This window comes from Juglans regia, chromosome 6, assembly GCF_001411555.2.
Source record: "Juglans regia cultivar Chandler chromosome 6, Walnut 2.0, whole genome shotgun sequence".
NCBI classification, from domain to species: Eukaryota; Viridiplantae; Streptophyta; class Magnoliopsida; order Fagales; family Juglandaceae; genus Juglans; species Juglans regia.
The window spans coordinates 33,209,672-33,230,241 of record NC_049906.1 but is presented as its reverse complement, the minus strand read 5'-3'; the positions used below and the strand labels follow the sequence as shown (position 1 = coordinate 33,230,241).

At 35.0% G+C, this 20,570-nt stretch overlaps 3 protein-coding genes across 3 annotated transcripts; 1 reads left to right on the top strand and 2 right to left on the bottom strand.

The window, feature by feature from the left end:
- Positions 1-232: 232 nt before the first annotated feature.
- LOC108986146 (putative phospholipid-transporting ATPase 9) lies at positions 233-10,576 on the top strand. Its single transcript, XM_018958670.2, has 12 exons — positions 233-409; positions 546-1,150; positions 1,730-3,081; positions 3,289-3,399; positions 3,665-3,941; positions 4,260-4,348; positions 4,449-4,557; positions 6,004-6,213; positions 7,998-8,123; positions 8,245-8,343; positions 9,286-9,477; positions 9,626-10,576. Exons 2-12 carry the CDS (start codon positions 758-760, stop codon positions 10,253-10,255), a joined length of 3,588 nt encoding a protein of 1,195 aa, XP_018814215.1. The 5' UTR covers positions 233-409; positions 546-757; the 3' UTR covers positions 10,256-10,576.
- A 2,234-nt stretch (positions 10,577-12,810) lies between these two features.
- Positions 12,811-13,479, bottom strand: LOC108986144 (probable calcium-binding protein CML15). Its single transcript, XM_018958667.2, has one exon. The coding sequence runs from the start codon at positions 13,365-13,367 to the stop codon at positions 12,876-12,878; it is 492 nt and encodes a 163-aa protein (XP_018814212.1). The 5' UTR covers positions 13,368-13,479; the 3' UTR covers positions 12,811-12,875.
- Positions 13,480-15,723: 2,244 nt separating this feature from the next.
- On the bottom strand, positions 15,724-16,352 carry LOC108986143. Its single transcript, XM_018958666.2, has one exon. The coding sequence runs from the start codon at positions 16,293-16,295 to the stop codon at positions 15,903-15,905; it is 393 nt and encodes a 130-aa protein (XP_018814211.1). The 5' UTR covers positions 16,296-16,352; the 3' UTR covers positions 15,724-15,902.
- Between the last annotated feature and the right edge of the window lie 4,218 nt (positions 16,353-20,570).

Below are 20,570 nucleotides of genomic sequence, written 5' to 3'. Positions count from 1 at the left end.
ATATATATACTCTTATTTGTTAAATTAAATTTAGCAGCTGGCATATGTGAATTTACTCTTGTAGTCCTTTTACAGTAGTTTATACTGCGTTAGTTTTGATTGTCTTTCTATTCGTTTTTTTATTTTCTTTACGTAGTAGTTGAGTTTTATAGTCAAAGGTTCAAATACAGAAGGCCATATGATGATCTACACGTTTAAAATCTGTTGCTTCTAGTTCTAGCTACAAGTCAAAGCCGGAGGGCAGTCAGGCCGTCAACAGCTTGCAAGTTGCAACCCATAAACATATAACAAAATAAGAGCATTACAGATTTCCCAGTCTTTGCCCCGTTGCATTGAATCTCCAGATATAAACTGGGATTCATGCTGGATTTTTATTAGAAGCTTGAAATTCAAGGATCTTTGATTCTGGGTATGTCACATCCAAAACTGAGATACATTTTCGCTCCATTTTTTTTTTATTACGAAATTTAGTTAAATGTTTTTTTCTTGGTTCATCCTCGTCTTTTTGGATTTGGTAGCTGAAATTTCTCCGTTTCTTTCTACAGTTTGTCTTTTGTCTAAGTTTCTGGGTGCTGAACTCTAAAAGCGGGTACCTTTTTGGATTTGTTCTTGCAAAGCTGGTCTTTACTCTTCAGGAATCTGACTCTACAATCGATCAAGTCTCAGCAATTATATTTTTGTTGGTGTGGCAAAGTTGTTCTCTTTAGTGGGTCTGTATGATTTTGGAGAATTTGTGTTAGAGGTGTAAGTTGCAGAAATGGCTGGTGGGAGAAGAAGGAAGCATCATTTTGGCAGAATCCATGACTCCTCACGTGGGAAGGCTTCAGAAAGAGGTGAACAATCACTGATTGGTAGTCCTGGCTTCTCAAGGATAGTATATAGCAACCACCCTGAATGCATTGAGGCCAGTGCCATCAATTATGGCAGCAATTATGTCAGTACTACCAAATATACGCTTGCCACGTTCTTCCCCAAATCATTGTTTGAGCAATTCAGGCGAGTTGCAAATCTGTATTTTCTCATCTGTGCAATACTGTCTTTCACACCACTGTCTCCATATACGGCTCTTAGTAGTGTTCTTCCTCTTGTTGTGGTGATTGGAGTTACAATGGGAAAAGAGGTGCTTGAAGATTGGAGGCGAAAAAAGCAGGTAAATTTTTTTTTGATAAGTAAAGCAGGTAAATTTAGAACATCAATGCTATCTTGGACGCAACTTTCTGTTCTTTACTACTCCCCTCCCCCTCTTATATTTCAAAATCCAACAAAATGAATTCATTATATTCAGAACATTGTGAATATGGGATGTTTTGATATTTTTGGTCCTGCAATTTTTGTAATGCCTTTAGAAATAAGCTGTTTAAGAGGTGTTAATTTGCCCGTTATCGAGTACGATTTTGAAAGAACATTTATAAAAATTGTTAAGTCAAGCCTTCTCTTTCATAGAAATTCATTGCCTCTTAACTTGTTATTTGATAATTTTAGCTCATACAAAATGGAATTTGGAGACGGTTTCTATTCTTGCTGTCTGTACTTGCTGCAGATCTGATGCCAAAATGTTATAATTTTCTTTTTTGCAATTAATTGTAAAGTATACATTCTGTCTTCACATCAAGGTTTGGAGATGGTCCTAGAAATCCCATCCATTCTCCTCCCTTTTTTTGAATCTTCAGTAACATGATTTTGCTATGATATTTATGGTTCATAATCTAGTCTACAAAATTTAAATCAGGATATTGAGATGAACAACAGAAAGGTTCAAGTGCATCATGGCGATGGCATATTTGATAACGCTAAGTGGATGGATTTGAAAGTTGGAGATATAGTGAAGGTGCAGAAGGATGAATTTTTTCCTGCTGATCTCATCTTGCTTTCTTCAAGTTATGAGGAAGCAATTTGCTATGTTGAGACCATGAACCTCGATGGAGAAACCAATTTGAAACTGAAACAAGCCTTAGATGCAACTTCAAACTTTCATGAAGACTTGAGCTTCCAAAATTTCAAGGCTGTAATAAAATGTGAAGACCCAAATGCAAATTTGTACACTTTCGTAGGTGGTTTGCAGCTTGAGGAACGACAGTATCCTCTTACACCTCAGCAGCTTCTGCTTAGGGACTCAAAACTTCGAAACACGGATTTTATTTATGGGGTGGTTATCTTTACGGGTCACGATACAAAGGTTATGCAAAATTCAACAGCTCCTCCTTCCAAGAGAAGCAAAATTGAGAAAAGGATGGATAAGATTGTCTACTTCTTGTTTTTTGTCCTAGTGGTGATGTCCTTTATTGGGTCGATTTTCTTTGGGATTTCAACTAGAGAGGACCTCGAAAATGGAAGGATGACAAGATGGTACCTTAGACCAGATGACACTACAATATACTATGACCCAAAGAGAGCACCAGTTGCAGCAATTTTGCACTTTTTGACTGCCCTTATGTTATATAGTTATTTGATTCCTATCTCCTTATATGTTTCAATAGAAATAGTCAAAGTTCTTCAAACTGTCTTTATCAATCATGATCTGCACATGTACTATGAGGAAGCCGACAAGCCAGCACATGCACGTACCTCAAATTTGAATGAAGAACTTGGCCAAGTTGACACTATATTTTCTGATAAGACTGGAACTCTGACATGCAACTCAATGGAATTCATCAAGTGTTCTGTGGCTGGGACTGCTTATGGGCGCGGAGTTACAGAAGTTGAGAGAGCTCTGTCTGGTAGTAAAGGGTTACCTTTAGTTCAAGAGGTGAAAGATGAAGAGGGCCAGGTTGAGGATTCCAGTGAAGAAAGGACATCCATTAAAGGGTATAACTTTGTTGATGAAAGAGTCACAAATGGCAATTGGGTCAATGAACCTCATGCAGATGTAATTCAGAAATTTTTAAGGCTACTCGCCATCTGCCATACTGCCATACCTGATGTAGATGAAGAAACAGGAAGAATTTCTTATGAGGCCGAATCACCAGATGAGGCTGCTTTTGTGATCGCAGCAAGAGAACTGGGGTTTGAATTTTATGAGAGGACTCAAACAAGCATCTCACTTCATGAATTTGATCCCATCTCTGGCACGAAAGTTGAAAGGTCAGTCTCTTTCACCTTGACGTCATCTGGTGTTTGCATTGTATGCTAGTCTTAAATCACTTTGTCCTAAGTTTCTAGGGTACAGATTTTGGTTCACCCATTCAGTTTCTGCTATTAGCAGGGTGATATTCCTCATCTTTTCTGCTCAAGTTAGTAATGCAATTTTTGAGAGATATATGGCTTAAAGAGCATATTTCATTTTCACAGATCTTATGAACTTCTGAATATCCTGGAGTTTAGCAGCTCAAGAAAGCGAATGTCTGTGATTGTAAGAAACAAGGATGGAAAGCTACTACTACTTTGTAAAGGTGCTGACAGGTTTGTAAAAATAAACACCACTTGAACAGTCTTTAAATTATTTAGATTACATTATTGATCTAACAAACACTGTTATAAAGAGCCATCAATCCTGCTAGCTTGCAAGAGGTATCTCAATGCTGTGATTCTTGTTTGTAAGTTGTGCCTTTGCAACTTGCAGAATAGGCTCTCTCTTTTTAACAGTGTGAAGTTAATTTCATTTTAGTTGGTGCATCTTTCCAAAAACTTCAATATATTGTAATACTTTAATTTACTTCCTGAGCAGTGTCATTTTTGAAAGACTTGCAAAGAATGGAAGTGAATTTGAAGAGAAGACTAAAGAGCACATTAATGAGTATGCTGATGCTGGTTTGAGGACACTGGTACTTGCATACCGTGAACTGGATGAAGAAGAATACAAGGAGTTCAACAGGGAACTTACTGAGGCCAAGAACTCAGTGAGTGCAGATCGTGAGGAAATGATCGAGGAAGTGGGAGAAAAGATTGAGAGGGATTTGATTCTTCTCGGTGCTACTGCTGTTGAAGACAAACTTCAAAATGGGGTATGTTTAAAACATTAAAGCAATGAAGAGACTTGAAACCGGTGGAATTAAAATCACTCCCTATATAGCATTCTAAATTATTGGTGAAATAATTTGTTCATCAGCAAACTAGTGCTAAGAAGTCAAGATATTCACTTAGTTAAAACTCGTAAGCTCATTTTTCAAATCCTAAAAATTACAAAATATGTGCTTTGAAATAAAATATTTTCATGAACTCATTACAATTGCTATTTTCAATGAAGCAAGTTAATTCATTTTCGAAATATGTTCAGGTGTTCGTGCATTGACATTGAACTTTTCTTTCTTTGTTCTGGATAGGTTCCTGAATGCATTGACAAGCTTGCACAGGCTGGAATCAAGATATGGGTTTTGACTGGAGATAAAATGGAGACTGCAATCAATATTGGGTATGATTGGTTAATGACTTTGAGTTTCAATAGATGCTGACTCCAATAAACAAACATTTTCTGAATTTATGTCAATTTTTTTTGTTCTTTTATTTTGCAGCTTTGCCTGTAGTTTGCTTAGACAAGGAATGAGGCAAATTGTAATCAGCTCAGAGACACCAGAAATCAAAGCACTGGAGAAAGTTGGGGACAACGCTGCTGTTGCTACGGTAAACCCGTCTATATTCTATTGTTTCTCTCTTTTTTGAGTAATCACTTCACCCTTGAACTACCTCCTTTTTGAATAAGATTTCCTTTCTAAAAAAAGCTACCTCCTGTTTTACAATATGGACCCAAACTGTAAGAAGTTGCAATGTGTACCCTAAGCTACCAAAAAGTTGTAATGTGCATCCTTTATCTTACCGATCAGATTTTAAATGAGGGTGTATGTTACAACTTCATGGTAACTTGGCGTTCATATTCCAACTTTTAGTTTGAAGTGCACATTGTGAAAAGGCAATTTGAGATTGCAAGTGTACTTTACCTTTTTGTATAATTAAGTTTTTTATGTTAATAAATAATTAACTATAAAGGGATAGCCTACAACAATAATGAATGCCTAAGAATGTAGTAATTATGGAATGACAGTTAAAGCTGCATTATTTAGTGCTTGCCATTATTAACTCCAAGAATGGGCACAACCTACAGATTAGTTGCACGGAGCATCTATCATAAACTCTGTGCTTCTAGGTGGAATGAACTTGTTTCCCAGGAAACCTTCTTCATAAATGGCGTATCTTTAATCATTCTCAGAAAACCTGTTTCTTTTGAGCATATTATATAATCTAAAAATGCAGAAATACATATGCAAAGTGTTCTGATATCTGAGAAGTAGGTCCAATGAATTCATGATCTTTCAGTGGAATTTCTTGTATCAATTTACTTTGAGAAATGTTTGGTTCACAAATAGATCTCACAAAAATAAAGTTCAGTGGCTTGTTGTGATCCGTCAGATTGCAAAGCTCTAAAGTAGATTTAACATATCACATCTAGCCAGATTAGTTTGTGAGCTTTACTTTTGTGAGACATCTTTGTAAATCTAGCGCTTTTCATTTCTTTTTGATAACTGATAAAAAGGAAAAACGAAATGAAGTATTGGAATCTTATGGAAAATTGATTTGGAGCAGTCATTGTAAGATGCTGAATTTTATTTTCTTATCAATTCTCAAAAGATCAGATAGCGATACTGCTCTAGCACTGAAAACAAAAGAGTCTATTATATCATTCTTGATACTCAATATCCATGCTCATATGCCAAATTACTAGATTTGGTTCTTAGGTTTTTTAAACTTCCAGCGAATTTCAACACTACGGTCTGTTCAAGCATGTCTAATCCCCGCAACTGAGGAACTAAAAGCTCCTATTCCTAAAAGCTCCTATGAAACCGGGATACTTATACTGGTCCTTGCCTGAAATTGATACAGAATGTTCAGAAACATAGCTGAAAACAGTGTCTGAAACACCATCTTTGTACATCCAAAATCAGTTCTCACTGAATTCTTGCTTCATAGTTAACAAACCTTGCATATAAATATAGGAAGTTGTAATCTATTTGCATATTTAAAATCCCTGTATGACTAGTACTTTTGAATTGATTGGATCTTGCTGATTCTTAGGAATTCAAGGCAAAAGTTCTACACCAGATTAGTGGGGGACTGGAACTGCTTGCCACGTCAAGTGAAAACTCAGAAGCATTGGCTTTGATCATTGATGGGAAGTCACTCGCCTGTGCTTTAGAGGATGATGTCAAGGACATGTTTTTACAGCTTGCCCTTGGCTGTGCATCGGTTATCTGCTGTCGTTCTTCTCCCAAACAAAAAGCACTTGTAAGTCTTCATTTTTTTTATATTGTTTTTAGTATTTTCATACCAGATGTGTGCAGTGGTGGAACCAAAATTTTGGGTAAGGGGGCAAGATTATAAGATGAATTAAAAAAAGTTGATGAAAAATATTAAAGAATACAAGCAATGAAATAAATAAACAATTTAACAAAGTTTAATTATCATTTAAAACATCTAAATGCAACTTTAATATGTTTTCTTACCCATAGCATTAACATATTTGCTAAATCTATCTTGACATGAGCTCATACAGGATTTGATTAAGGCTCATTATAGTCATTAATCTCCATAATCTTGGGCAATTACAATTATGTATTTCAAATAAAATATATATGAAAGAAATTATACATTTATCAACAAACTATTGAAAGCAACAATCTAGGTAGAAAAGTATACCTGAATAATTTTTTACAGTGGTAAATTGGAAAATAAATCAGTAGAAAAATCTTATTACATATATCGAAACCTTCTGGAAAGAAGAAAACTATTTGTAGAAAGGCAACGCTTGTGAATTTCAGAACAGACTCTATTTTCAAGGGGAGGGTGTGCTAGTTGCCAGGTGAGAAGGGGAAAAGGGGAAAAGGGTTTTCTCTTAAGTGAAAGAAGGGGCTGAGATCATGTGTTAGACGTGGAAGGAAGGACGAAAAATGTGATGGGGAGAGAGATAGATGTGTCACGGTGTAAGGGTGATTCAACATCTATCAAAGTGTGGGGTACTTCCTTTCAGATGAAAATGGTAGATGTTTGTGCATTAGGTAACATGTGCTTTATAATGTTTTTTATTTAGTAGCGTGAATTTATTACAACTTATAAGTCAGTGATGCTTGCAAGGGAAAAACTTTGGCAAGGTGTTTTTTCATCAGTTGTAAAGGGATGGGCTGTTTTATTTCTTCCCCGGATGGGCAAGGGGCTGCAACCATTAACCCAAGCAATCTAAAAGTAGAAAAAGAAAAAAATTTAAAAAATCCATTAATCCCAACCTTGTCTAGTTCATTTTCTAATTCTAAAAATAATGAAAGTAAAAATATTGTTAAAAATTAAATTAAAAAGTCTATCCCTTTTCTTAAGTGGGTTGGGAGGGTCATTTGCCCCTTTCTTGTCTCTCCACTATTGGTTTTATGTTTGTGCACCCATCACGTACTCTCTTTATATATACATTTCTTTCTACACAAGCCCAGATATGTGTGTGTGTGTTTGTGTGTGTGTGTATCATGTTTTATACGGGTTAATTCCTCATTGTCAATTACTCCCATAAGACAGCAGGCGTGACTAGAGTGTGCCACGTGTGAGAGTAGTAGTACATGCATTTGATTTGTACTGAGTAAAAGTTTAGGTTGGGGGGGAGGTTCTAAGTGACAATAAATGATAGGTTGTGGGTCAAATTGTATCAAGTCAAAGTTGGGGTGTGAGTGACAATGGGGTGGCATATACTTGACTTCTGCTATGGTTTATGCAAGAGAGTGTAACCAAAATATTAGTCCACCCAAATGAGTTAAGAATCACGGCTCATAAACATTTACCATGATATCCCACAGGCTAATTAATAGTCTGCCCATCATTTTTAGTGTTTTGGTTTTCCTCATTCATCTGAGAAAAGAGGAGTCAATGATGAAATTACTTTTGTACAACTCTTCTTATAAGGACCTTGTTTCTTATTCTAGATCTACAAATCTATATATGCAATAGCATAATAATATTCCTGTAGTTTCAGGTTTCTAGCATTGTTGAGTGAAATTTAGTCTGACAATCGGTGCTACTTGGTACTGCAGGTTACTAGACTGGTCAAAATTAGAACAGGCAGCACGACTCTGGCAATTGGTGATGGAGCAAATGATGTTGGAATGCTTCAAGAAGCAGATATTGGAATTGGTATCAGTGGCGTTGAGGGAATGCAGGTAAATGCAGAATAACTTGTCCAAAGGTTTCTGTTTGTATTTTGTTAGGTTCATCTGGAAATTAATTTCACTTCAATGCATTTTCAGTTGCTCTCTTTTACTAATACTTGCAAAATTTCAGGCCGTCATGTCAAGTGACATTGCAATTGCTCAGTTCCGATATTTGGAGCGCTTGCTTCTTGTGCATGGACATTGGTGTTACAGAAGAATCTCATCAATGGTATTATCTTGAAAATGGCAGATGATATGCTTTTAAATTTTAGCTCTATGTTATTAATCTCCAATACAATTCAAAACTTTTTCAAATGGGAGTGAGCCCAGATCTGTAATCTTGGCACCACCATGAACTTCGCACTTGGTTTTAAATGAAACAGAGACATAGAATTGAAAAGCTTGAAGATTTCATTTTCAAGGGAATTTTTTGGGGTCCAGCTTTCCTCCCATTCAAATGTTTCTCTCAAATTGAAAGAAATCCATGGGTAAATATGTTGCCATGTCGATCACGGAAGCACTCATTTAACCAGAGAACTTCATTGCATTTTATTGTATTAGAAGTGTTTGGGACTAAGAAGGAAGATGAGATTTCCGGTGTTAGAGAAGGATTGAAGAAAAAATAATCAAACTTATTTTTCCACCAACACTCTCCTGGTTCTAATCTTTCTATTTATTCTCTTTTTCTACTTTAGAACCCCTGAAAATACTCACCGAGACCCCCTCTCTACAACCCTTTGCTCCAATTTTCTTGCCTTCAATTTTTTTCCTTTCTTCCTTGTCTGCAAATTCCTCTAAGAAAACCAGACGTCACCTCTCTTCAAAAACTCCCACTTTCTTCCATTTTCTTCTATTCTCTGTTATCCTTCTAAAATTCCACCTCAAAATCCCCTCCCTGGAACTTCAACTCTGCCATCTCTCTACTTTGCAATCTCTCTTTTGGTCTCTGATGGTTTTCTTATTTCATCTTTCTTCTCTGCTCCCAATGGTATTTAACAGGAGACAGACACTAAGAATGGGTGGAGCTGTTGTGTAATGGGTCAGCAATTGACTTCTCTGGCTCTCCAGATGATCGATGTGGCAGCATATTACCTTTATTTTATGCCCTGTAACACTAACATTAACTCAAACAAATTGATGGCTAATTGGCAATTGTTTCTCTGTTTGGCAGATATGCTATTTCTTTTACAAGAACATTGCTTTTGGCTTCACTCTCTTCTTTTTTGAGGCATATGCATCATTCTCGGGCCAAACTGTATACAATGACTGGTATCTGTCACTATATAATGTCTTCTTCACATCACTTCCTGTGATAGCCTTGGGAGTGTTTGACCAGGATGTCTCCTCACGGCTTTGTCTCAAGGTAAATCCAATGTAGAGGTGCTTTTCTTATGTCATTTTGAATTGATACAAATGTAAAGACACATAATGGAAGATTTGAAATTTCTTCAAAAATTAGAATCCTAGTAGTAAAGGGCATTGGGATGACATCTCCTTTCTAATCCTTGCAGTTCCCTCTGTTGTACCAAGAAGGTGTACAAAACGTCCTATTTAGCTGGTCTCGAATCCTTGGCTGGGCATTTAATGGGGTGCTGAGTGCTACTTTGATCTTCTTCTTTTGTATCCGCGCAATGGAGCATCAAGCCTTCCGTAAAGGTGGTGAAGTTGTTGGATTGGAAATCCTTGGAACGACTATGTACACATGCGTCGTGTGGGTGGTGAACTGTCAGATGGCACTATCCATCAGCTATTTCACATATATACAACATCTCTTAATTTGGGGTGGCGCTATATTCTGGTATTTATTCCTTTTGGCTTATGGAGCAATGGACCCCAACATATCAACAACTGCCTACAAGGTCTTTATTGAAGCCTGTGCACCAGCCCCCCTTTACTGGCTCCTCACACTGTTTGTGCTATTCTCTTCTCTCATCCCATATATCACTTATGCTGCCATCCAACTGCGGTTTTTCCCCATGTATCATCAGATGATACAGTGGATAAGAACAGATGGGCAATCAGATGACCCTGAATACTGTCATATGGTGCGGCAGAGATCGTTAAGGACAACAACGGTAGGGTATACAGCCCGTATCGAGGCAACATCCAAACGCTTTCAAGAGAAGCCTGAGGGCCATTGATGAGGTATTTTTGTGAAGGTTCTTAGCAAAGATAGGTGTAGATTTGTTGCGAAGACGGGTTTCTTTTCAATGTATATAACTAAACGCGGAGATGGGTCTTTCAGTTGCATTACTTGATTTAAGTGAAGCATGCACACATGTCCACAAGTTTTTGGTAAAGACAATTTTCTATTTCTTTAAGCTCCGAAACTCAAATTTACGATGTTTTGGGAGACTATTTGTAATCTTATGTCATTCCTGTATCATGCAATAGATGGATCACAATACAGAAAACTAATGGACTCAAATAATAGTGCCGTTGCCACTTTCCTTGATCATGAACTTTCACTACCAGATGTTTAATAGTGAAAGCTTAGGTAGGGATTTTACAAAAGCTGTTCTATCTTGCCTTGTCGTTTCTCTTTTGAAAAATGCTATCTTTTGCAAATATCATTATGCCTTGCACACCCTAGATTTCTTCATCCTTTGGTTTTGTAAGTGATCATGGAAGAGGTTTAACAGGCTCAAGAAGTACCAGCAACAAGATTCTTGATACCTGCTAATTCCCTGCAACTTTTTTGTGTCCAAGTGGTGTGGTTTCTTAGAACCAGTAATATTGGGCCATGGACAGTACAAATCTGAAGGACGTTTCTAATCCTATCTCAAATCTTTGTCACTGAAGCCGTTGAATAACTTTTGGAGCATGCCAAGTATGTGGGAATGGTTCAGCATATTTGGTTTGGAGTAAAAAAGGATCAGCCATTTGGATGTTGATTTGTGTTAGTATTTTTTAATAAGAGAAATGATATTTGCAGTTATAGGGTGTGCAAGTCTCACACATTTTTTTTAAATGGGTAAATCTGAGACCCACATGAAAGAAAATATTTTTTTAACAGTGAACTCTACTTTTTTTCAAAGAGAGTGCGTATAGCTTACTTGCACACTCTAAGATTGTATCTAGCCTTACTTTTTTAATAAATACTATTTTATAACATTCTTTTCAATGTCCAATAAGTAATAACATTCTCTCAAAAACTCAACTCAGGTTGGATTTCTTACACTTAGTTCACATTGTTATGAGAAGGAAAACTGAAGGGGAGTTAGAGATGCTATTTCTGATGGCATGGGGACTATGGTATAGGCGTAATAAAAAAATGTATGATGAGAATATCTTGTCACCAGATCAAGTCATAGAGCATGCTTTGTCTTTATATCAAGAACATCAAGCAATGGCAGAGGCACAAAAGCAAAAGTAGATGTATACATGTTGCTGGCAGCCACCTCCAGCAGGTGTTTTAAAGCTTAATGTGGAAGGAGCAACATTTAGTGATCAGTGTAGATCTGGTATTGATGTGGTCTTAAGAGATGATAAAGGCCAAGTGATTTTTGCTGCTAGTAAACTAGAAAATGCACTTGTTGATCCGATGGAGATTGAGCTACTTGCTATTTTGAGAGAGTTGCAATTGTGTATTCCCTTAGGCCTAGCTGAGTTACAAATTGAAAGTGATGCACTCCTTGTTGTAGAAGAACTGACTAAGGATGGGTGTTCAACAACTCTGTGAAGCAGCCTTGTTCAAGAAATCAAAACTCTACTTAACAGTCACTCTAATTGGTCTATTCAATATAGAGGTCGTACAACAAATGGTGTAGCTCATGCTTTGGCTAAGTATGCATGGCATCTTGATGGTGTATCTATTTGGTGGAATTCAATTCCAGATTGTATATCCCAAGCTATTTGGATTGATTCATCTTTGTAATGTTTGAATTGATGAATAAAAGTAGTATGCTCATCGAAAAAAAAAAAAAAATTGCGATGGAATTTGAAATTCATTTAGACGTTAAGATTGAGCATTAAGATGGAGTTACTGTTAGTCATTTTTTAATATTATTATTGTTTTGAGATTTGAAAATTTTGAATTGTTTATTATATTTTGTGTAAGAAGTTTAAAAAATTTTAAAAAATTATAATGATGAGATGAGATTCTTTCTATATACAAATGTGGCTAACTCTGCCTAAGCTTCTTTGGGTCTATGGACTTTATTTTTTTTCTAGAATATGTATGTTTTAGGTCCTCTAGCTATTAAATACTCATAACTGAAATAGGAAAAAGCCATGGTGGGTGGTAAAGTCTACGGAATTATTTCAAACGTGAGGTCCTTCAGCCTCTTTGTATTCTCAGTTCTAATCTGCCTATTTTTACCTATGAGAGAAGTTTTATAAAAAGAAAAAGCAAAGTTCTCATACACTCTTGACAAGAGAGGTGTTTTTTCTGGTAGAACTTGGCCTCAATCATTTGTGCAAAGTTGGTTTGAACTATACGACGATTAGTTAGGTTGTTGTATCGTAGAAGAGACAAGTCAAGAGAAAGCATGCTAGTTGATTTGAAACTTTGTCTACTGCATATGGCTTACATCTCTTTAAAGATAGCAAAATTTTCATCCCTCAATCTAAAACTGATTTCATTTTAATAGAATTGTTCAAAGGACATGAATTTCTTCATGATCATTTACAGTACTAATTAAATCTCTGTGGCTGTAACCATCTAAACTTAGTCAAACAGAGATGATAAATTATGATCATATCAACAAGAATGATCATTTTGAAAATGAATATAAATAAATAAATAAATAAATAAATCAGTCACGAAAAAGCGAGGCCTAGAAAACCAGAAGCAGACTTTGCCATTACAGCAGCAAATTCATGAAAGCTAATGACACCATCGCCATTAACATCAGCTTCCTGGATCATCTCCGTGAGTTCTCTGTACGTTAATGGCTGACCCATTTTGGCCATAGATCCTGCCAGCTCAGCCGCAGTTATGTAGCCATTGCCATCCCTATCAAACGATCGGAAAACCTCCAAAAGCTGCTCCTGATTTATCAGTACTTCTTCGTTCATGTCGGGCAAAATGGCGTTGACCAATTCGTCAAACTCGACGAAGCCATTGCCGTTGGAGTCAATGTTGGCTAAAAGGACGTGGATTTGGTCGCCGGTGGGCTTGAGTCCGATGGACCTAAGGAGTGCAGCAAGCTCTAGGATGGTCAAGCTGCCGTCTGAGTCCATGTCAAATCTTGCGAAGATGTCCTTCAATTGCTTGAGCTGATCATGATGATCCACCTTGAGTGAAGCCATTTATGTAATCCAAAGTTAATTGGTTTAAAAATAAAAAAAAAATAAAAATGGAGATGAATGATCAGATCAAGAGATGAGAATGTATGTATGGGTGGTGGAGGAGGAGAAGGTGGTGCATGCTGTTTTATGAGTTGTTATGGGTGTGAGGTTTGGATTTTGTTTCCGAGTCATATTAGGAAGCACCACGACCATATTTTGACAATCATTAAAAAAAAAAAAAAAATGACCTTTTTTTTTTAGAATTTTAATTTTTTTAGTATGAGTAGTGCTACGTGTACTTACATTTTTACTTACACGACTCATTTTATTAATTTTCTTTCGAAATTCAGATTTTAAATTTTAAATTTCATAATTTTCAACGTATTAATAACTGACACGTGAAGAAATAAATTTTTCTTAAATACATTTAGCATTTTATTTTTTAGTATATATAAGTTTGGTTAAAAAAAGGAAAATTGGTTATTATAATATTCAATGGTTATTAAATATAATTTCCTTGATAATATATATAATTGCCAAGAAAAATATTAATTATTATTCTCTTATTTATAATCCTCTCGTTTGATCTCAAAGAAAATAAATTAATCTAATTATCATCATTTTTATTATCTTGGTCTCAATATTTATTGATACGATATTAAATGATTATCTAAAAGTGAAATATAATAAATAATTTTAAATTATTTAATATTAAATTATGAGAAGATAGGAGAATAATGATAAAATAGATGATATATAACATTATTTATATGGACGATGATTAAAAAGACGATCAATAATATTTTTTAATTGTCAAAAATAAAGGCTCATTAATACAATCAAGCGATGCGTCCTCTTGTATAAAAAAAAAAAAAAAAGAATTGCCAGCAAGGGAGTCGGTGCATGTATTTTGTCGCTTTCATGCAAAGACACGTGATAAGATTCTATGGGCTGTGCATGTTCTTCTTCGTGTGCTTTCATGGAAGCTTGCTATTACCATTTCAATCTAAAAGATAAATAATATATTCAGTTTTAAAATATACAAATATTAAGTAATTTTTTTTTATTTTATTTCTCAATTTGATTGTTTATGTGTTTTAATTTTAATTTTAATTTTTTCTCAATCATCAACTAGTATTATTAAATGTGTATTTTTTTTATAAATATATAAAAAATATTTGAAAGAAAAATGGAAAAAAATAATTAGAAATACACTAGGAGAACGCCCAACGATACATACTGGGGAACCCTTAGCATTGTTCGGGTGCTACTTCTCAGTCCCATAATTTTGCTCCATCAAAGTTACCACGAGTGAAAATACACGAGCGGTCAAAATGAGATAGCAAAACTAATAAGTGGACTCGACACATGAAATATTTAATTAATGGGTTAAGCGTAGAGTTAGAGTTCAAAGTCAGATCTCTGCTACGATAGCATGTGAAATTATCAATTGTCTAAAAAATTTAAACTAATAAAAAAATGTAGGATTTTATTATTTATTATATCCTTAACAATAAAGCATTTGAAATTCAGAACCACGAGAGTTGAGGGTTTAATTTCAATCGAACACCCTGGCAAATGAAGAAGAAAAAGTCTATTCATCATTATTTTTCTCATCATCTGATGATATGACACTGGATGTTAAGTTTACAAGTGAAATATAATCAATAGTCTCTAACTATCTAATGTTACATCATAAAATAATAAAAAGATAATAAAAATTGAGATGATACTACTCATACATTATTCAATTCCTTTTATTGCAAAACAATCAAGTAATAAATGGTCATGCTTTTATATAAAGGCTTGTAAATTAAGAAGCACTCCATCCATGTTGAATGGGCATGCATGGCTCCATCATGCCAAAGAATAATACACAGTAACACACTGAAAAAAAGTAAAATTAATACTGTCAGCCAGGTTCCATTCATACATACAGCTCATGTGGGGCTGGACCATCTCCAAACAGTCAGCCAAGGGTCCCACCCAAATATTTAATTTTACTCAACTCATGCTGCTAAATAACAAAAATTCTATATCCAGTCGATTAGTTGCGTTATATTTTTTTAATATAAAATAATTAATTTAACTAATCATATCAATAAAATATATAAAAAATATATATAAAATTGACTGTATATAATAGATCTCACTAAATAATGGCCAACTTTTTCATAAAAATAAATTGCTTTATCAGATTAAATCACGTTAATTTTTAAATTTATTTATATAAAACTTATGTATAGTTAATTAAAACATTTCTCATTAAATAAACATTAATTAATTGGCGGTATATTTTTTTTTTTTTGGTTCTTCTCTTTATGATTTACGAAATCTCTTTTGAGAGCTAGTGACATGCATGCATGGATGTATACATATGTAAAAATATATTCAAATATATGAATCAAGGTACAAATTAAACAAAATCAAAAAGTCTGATCTTACAACTCCCATAAAAAAATTAAATAAATAAAAAAAAGGAATGTCACAGCAGCTTGAATATGAAATTATTTCCCCACGCATGCATGCAGATTGCAATAAGCCCACCATCAACAATCAAGCCTGTGGGGGAGGTAATTGATTCTCACCATCTTTAACCTTGACATCATTTTTCCCTTTGCCAAATCCCATAATCTTTGCTCCAATTTCAACATCGCCGGATATACACCGCGGCGGCCTGCACTTGATCCGCTTCACCCACCCAAAGCAGTCTCTGTCTCCGATACTCTCCATGGGAGAAGCTGCCCTTTTTGTACACCTCTTTCCCAGCAAGCACGATATAATAGCAAGAACTGTTAGAACTGACATCACTACAAAGAATGGGCCAAGAGACCCAGAAGAATGCCAAGCACTGCTACTGCTGCTGCTGCTTGATGCAACTTCAGGGGTCATCAGGGTTTCCCCAGCTGGCTGTTGCTGCTCAGGCAGTGATGCTGATGTTGTTGCCATTCTCGTGCTGAGTTGAAGTAGTAGAAACAGCTCTGTTTGATGGAAATACACACACACACACACACACACACACACACACATATATATATATATATATATTGAGTAGTACTTCTCTGTGATAAAGTGGTTTTTGCTTCTTTACCATGTCCATAAGTGCATGAATGCATGAGTGGACGACAACATGAAAAGCAAGGGCTATATATTAAGGGGAGAGACTTTTTATCCGTTTTTGCTTTTGAGATGGTTTGAATGCTTGCAATTGCATGGCCTTTGATAGAAAGTGGTCTTTTCCTTTGTTAAGAAATAGAAAAGAAGAGTGAGATTCCTTTGTTAAAGTGAATTCCACGTGAAAGTTTGGTCCTTGTTTCTTTCTTAATACCTCTTTCCCCATAAGTTAAGCTTTAAAAAAGAAAAAGAAACATTTGCCATTGTAAATTATCAAGATCAGAAACAAGTCATGATCAGAATGAGCGCATACCTCCCTAAATAATTACAACTAAGGCTAATCTCTAGGCCGAATACTGAGTGGTAAGATTTTTGATCTTAGGAGTAAGGTCGCTCTAACTAAAGAATTTCATGGACCTAACTCATCTAATAAAACCGGTTCTACAAGAAATGATTAAATTTATAAATATGTCCAAAATCTTGTCTACATACAATATGTTAGGCTCATGAATTTCTTCATGACTAACATTCGAATCATCTTGAGTGTATATAATTTTTAGGAATGATCGCGGATTTTTTATTGAATTACCCGATATTCATTTGTGGGAATTCTCAAAATTAGTTGAAACTTGAAACTTTATTATGATACACCCAATGCCAATAAAAAAAATAAAATTAAACCTTTAAGGCTGCAAAAATTAGGTAAGTAACGATATAATGTAAATTTAGAACAACTTAGCTACATAAGTGGGTGCACACTAATTAATGAAGTTTTGTTATCCTTAGTAAAAACTTGGAATCAGATCATCGTGTAAAAGAAAGGCAGGCTAGCTGCTTGACGAGAGATGCTCAAGTGTTGTTTTGGTTATATAAAATCAAACTATCTCATCTCATCTCATATAATCATTAAAATTTTCTTAAATTTCTACACAAAATATAATAAATAATTCAAATTTTTTAAATTTCAAAATAAAAATAATATAATAATAATATTTTATTTAATTTAAAAAAAACAAAATATCTAATCTCATCATCTTATTTAAACTGTATAATCAAACGAGATCTAAAACTTGAGAGATCCCTCTATGTATACTATTTATTGGATCCAAAAAGGCCCACTAAAAGGTTGGGCCTAGTGATCTCTCTTGGATAGACAATTGCTTGATTGTTTTCTCAAAGTTAATGATTTTTTTACAAGCAAATGGTCTACGCTACAAAGTTCTATATAGCTAGGGCTCTAAGAAGCTATGTACGTGAACGATTATAGGAAATTAAAATGTTATACTGTTGCCTATCAAGATCACCATCTTAAAAGGCCCAACTAAGGGCCCAAAGGCATGTTGTAAGCCCATCTTAATAGAAGAAGGAAGACGCAAAGGAAAAGACAAGAAGGCCTGAATTTCAGTTGTGAAATGACATAATATAAAGCTGACTCAAGGATTAGCCTCGTTTGGATGTGGGAAGAGACCCTAACTAAGGAAGTGGTATAAAGTAACGAGACAATTGTATAAAAGGAAAATGCACGACGAAGGCATGGGTACTTTCTACACACGACCAAGATCTCATCTCCTTCAACCTCTCATTCTCTTCCACCTTCATTACAATTGTATTAACGAGCCAAGGAGTGATTATATACATAAGAGCTTGTAAAATCATTAAATATAGTGTATTTCTCCCCTTAAAACCCATGAACCTAGACCTTAGTACTCAACAACATAAATCTTTATGCATGCATGCCTTCCTCTTTATATATATATATATATATATATATATATATATATATATTCTACACTTTTATTGTGGATCAATAATTAAGTAAAATTAAATGACCTTATTTCAACTTTTAAAATGTAAAAAAAAAAAAAGAAAAAAAGAAAAGAAAAGAAAAGAGAGACAGTGGACTAACCATTAGAGCTATTTAATACTATATACGTCAAAATAATTCTGGTTAATATTGCAACTATCACCTTTTTGAGTAATGACTCCATAATAAATTTGCTAAATTTATAGGGGTACTACCCGCCCTACCACCCATGCCACACCCTATCACTGTCTGGGTTGAGTGACCAAATCGACCCTCGCACCTTGTTCTCAATTGGGTGGGGTGACCGTCCACATCCGCTTGCCGGGTGACAGATTGACACTATCACCATTTGGCCACACAATCTGAAAACACATTTTTCAAAAAAAGTCAACAAAATCGCATATACATCAAAAAAATCGTAGCCACCCAACAAATTGCACAGGCCTTCAGATATGTGCACAAACAGACGGGCCACGGTTACGACCATGGGTCATAAAACTCACATATCCATGATTAGAGTCGTGAGTCTTTAATTTATAGATCTTCGGTGGCAACCATGATCTTACCATCGCAGATTGCAGCTTGACCATGACCCATGACAATATAAAGAGAATTTAGGCTAAGAGGAGGAGGAGGAGAAGATGAGAATAGAAAGGAGAGAGAAGAAAGGACGGTAAACTGTGAGGCCGCGGAGGTGTGAAAGGAAGGGGAGAAGAAAAGAGAAGAGAGGACGGGAGAGAGGAAAGGAAGGGAGGATGGTGAGGAGAATGAGAGAAATTAGAAGGGAGAGAGAGACAGAGATTACCCTATTTATAGTTATGGATTTTTTTTGTTACGTATGATATATATAGGAAAAATTCTATTCCTATGCCTCATACACCACACACCATCCTTTTTATGATTTTTTTAATTTTATTCTCTTATCAAATATGTTGTATATGAATTATGAGTAGAATAATTCAATTATTTTAAGAATAATAAAACCATTAAAAATTTTAAAAAAATTAAAAAAAATAAAAAAAAATTATGGTGTGTGGTGTATGGGCTTATGAATAGCAATGCTCTATATATAGATATATAAATGGGCGGGCGGGCAAGTAAAACTCAAGCAGGAGCAATGCCCTACCCAGCACCCACCCTTATCTTATTAATTGGGCAAGCGCCTGTCTGTTTGCTTGCCTGATGCGGGCGGGCCGAGTATGGGTACCCATCCTGCGTCCTTGTTAAATTCTCACTCTTAATCCTCATTTAATTTACTTTAATAATTGATCAATAATGGCATTAATTGTGTTATTAACTTTGGGAGCTCGAACGAGCCATATTTATGCACAAGCTTACGCCATTACCCAAATATATCAAATATGAGAACATTAAAATCTAGTTTACATTTTGAAAATAAAAAAAGAATAATATTATTTACACTATTTATTTTGGGACCCATTATATTCATAGAAAAGTTAAAGTGCAAATATTTTTATGTAAACTAATGTGACAGTCCTCTACATCATCAGTAATGTAGTTGGTATGTTAATAAAAGGATTTGCAAATAGATTTATTCAAAAAAATTATTAGATGCGACAAAATCGATTGTAAAAATTAAATGATCAGATCTTGTTCATTTGTTTTTTTAAGACTATCCATATAATAATTTTTCACAATATAAGTCTAACTCAAAATATTAAAAATAAGAGTAATGCTTGATACATTCTTAGAATATGCAACATTTGTGCCGTTCCTTTAAATAGTGGAGCCACCCATGAAAAAATGAATCTTTTTGTATGAGGCTTTTTTTCAAATAGATTGTGCGAAACTTGAATGCCATAAAACTTTAAAATCATTTCTCATTACTCTTGCAATAACTTAAACACAATTGATAAACATTTGAAAGGAAATTTCAGGCTAGATAGAAAGTGTTCTTTTTTTTCTTTGGGCAAAATACAGTACAATACAAGCAAAAATAACTAGATTCGCAGCGATCGAGGAAACATGATGGATGGAATGGGGATGCTACTAATAATATTATTGGAAGCGACCCATTTTGCAATATTGTGCACAACGTAATTGGCATTTCTATGAATTTTTCTAGTTGTCAATTCTTTTGACTTGTTGATGATCATATCATGACATCCTTGATTATACGAGCAATCTTCCAATCTAAGATGATTTGTTAGATGTTTTACACAAAACTGATGACAATCTCATTAGAGTGTTTCTCCCACTAGTTGGTGTTTAACAAAGAAATTGGAAATTCTTTGATTGTGCATCCTTGGTCCCTATTTAGAGACCACAAACACTAGTTGAAAAGG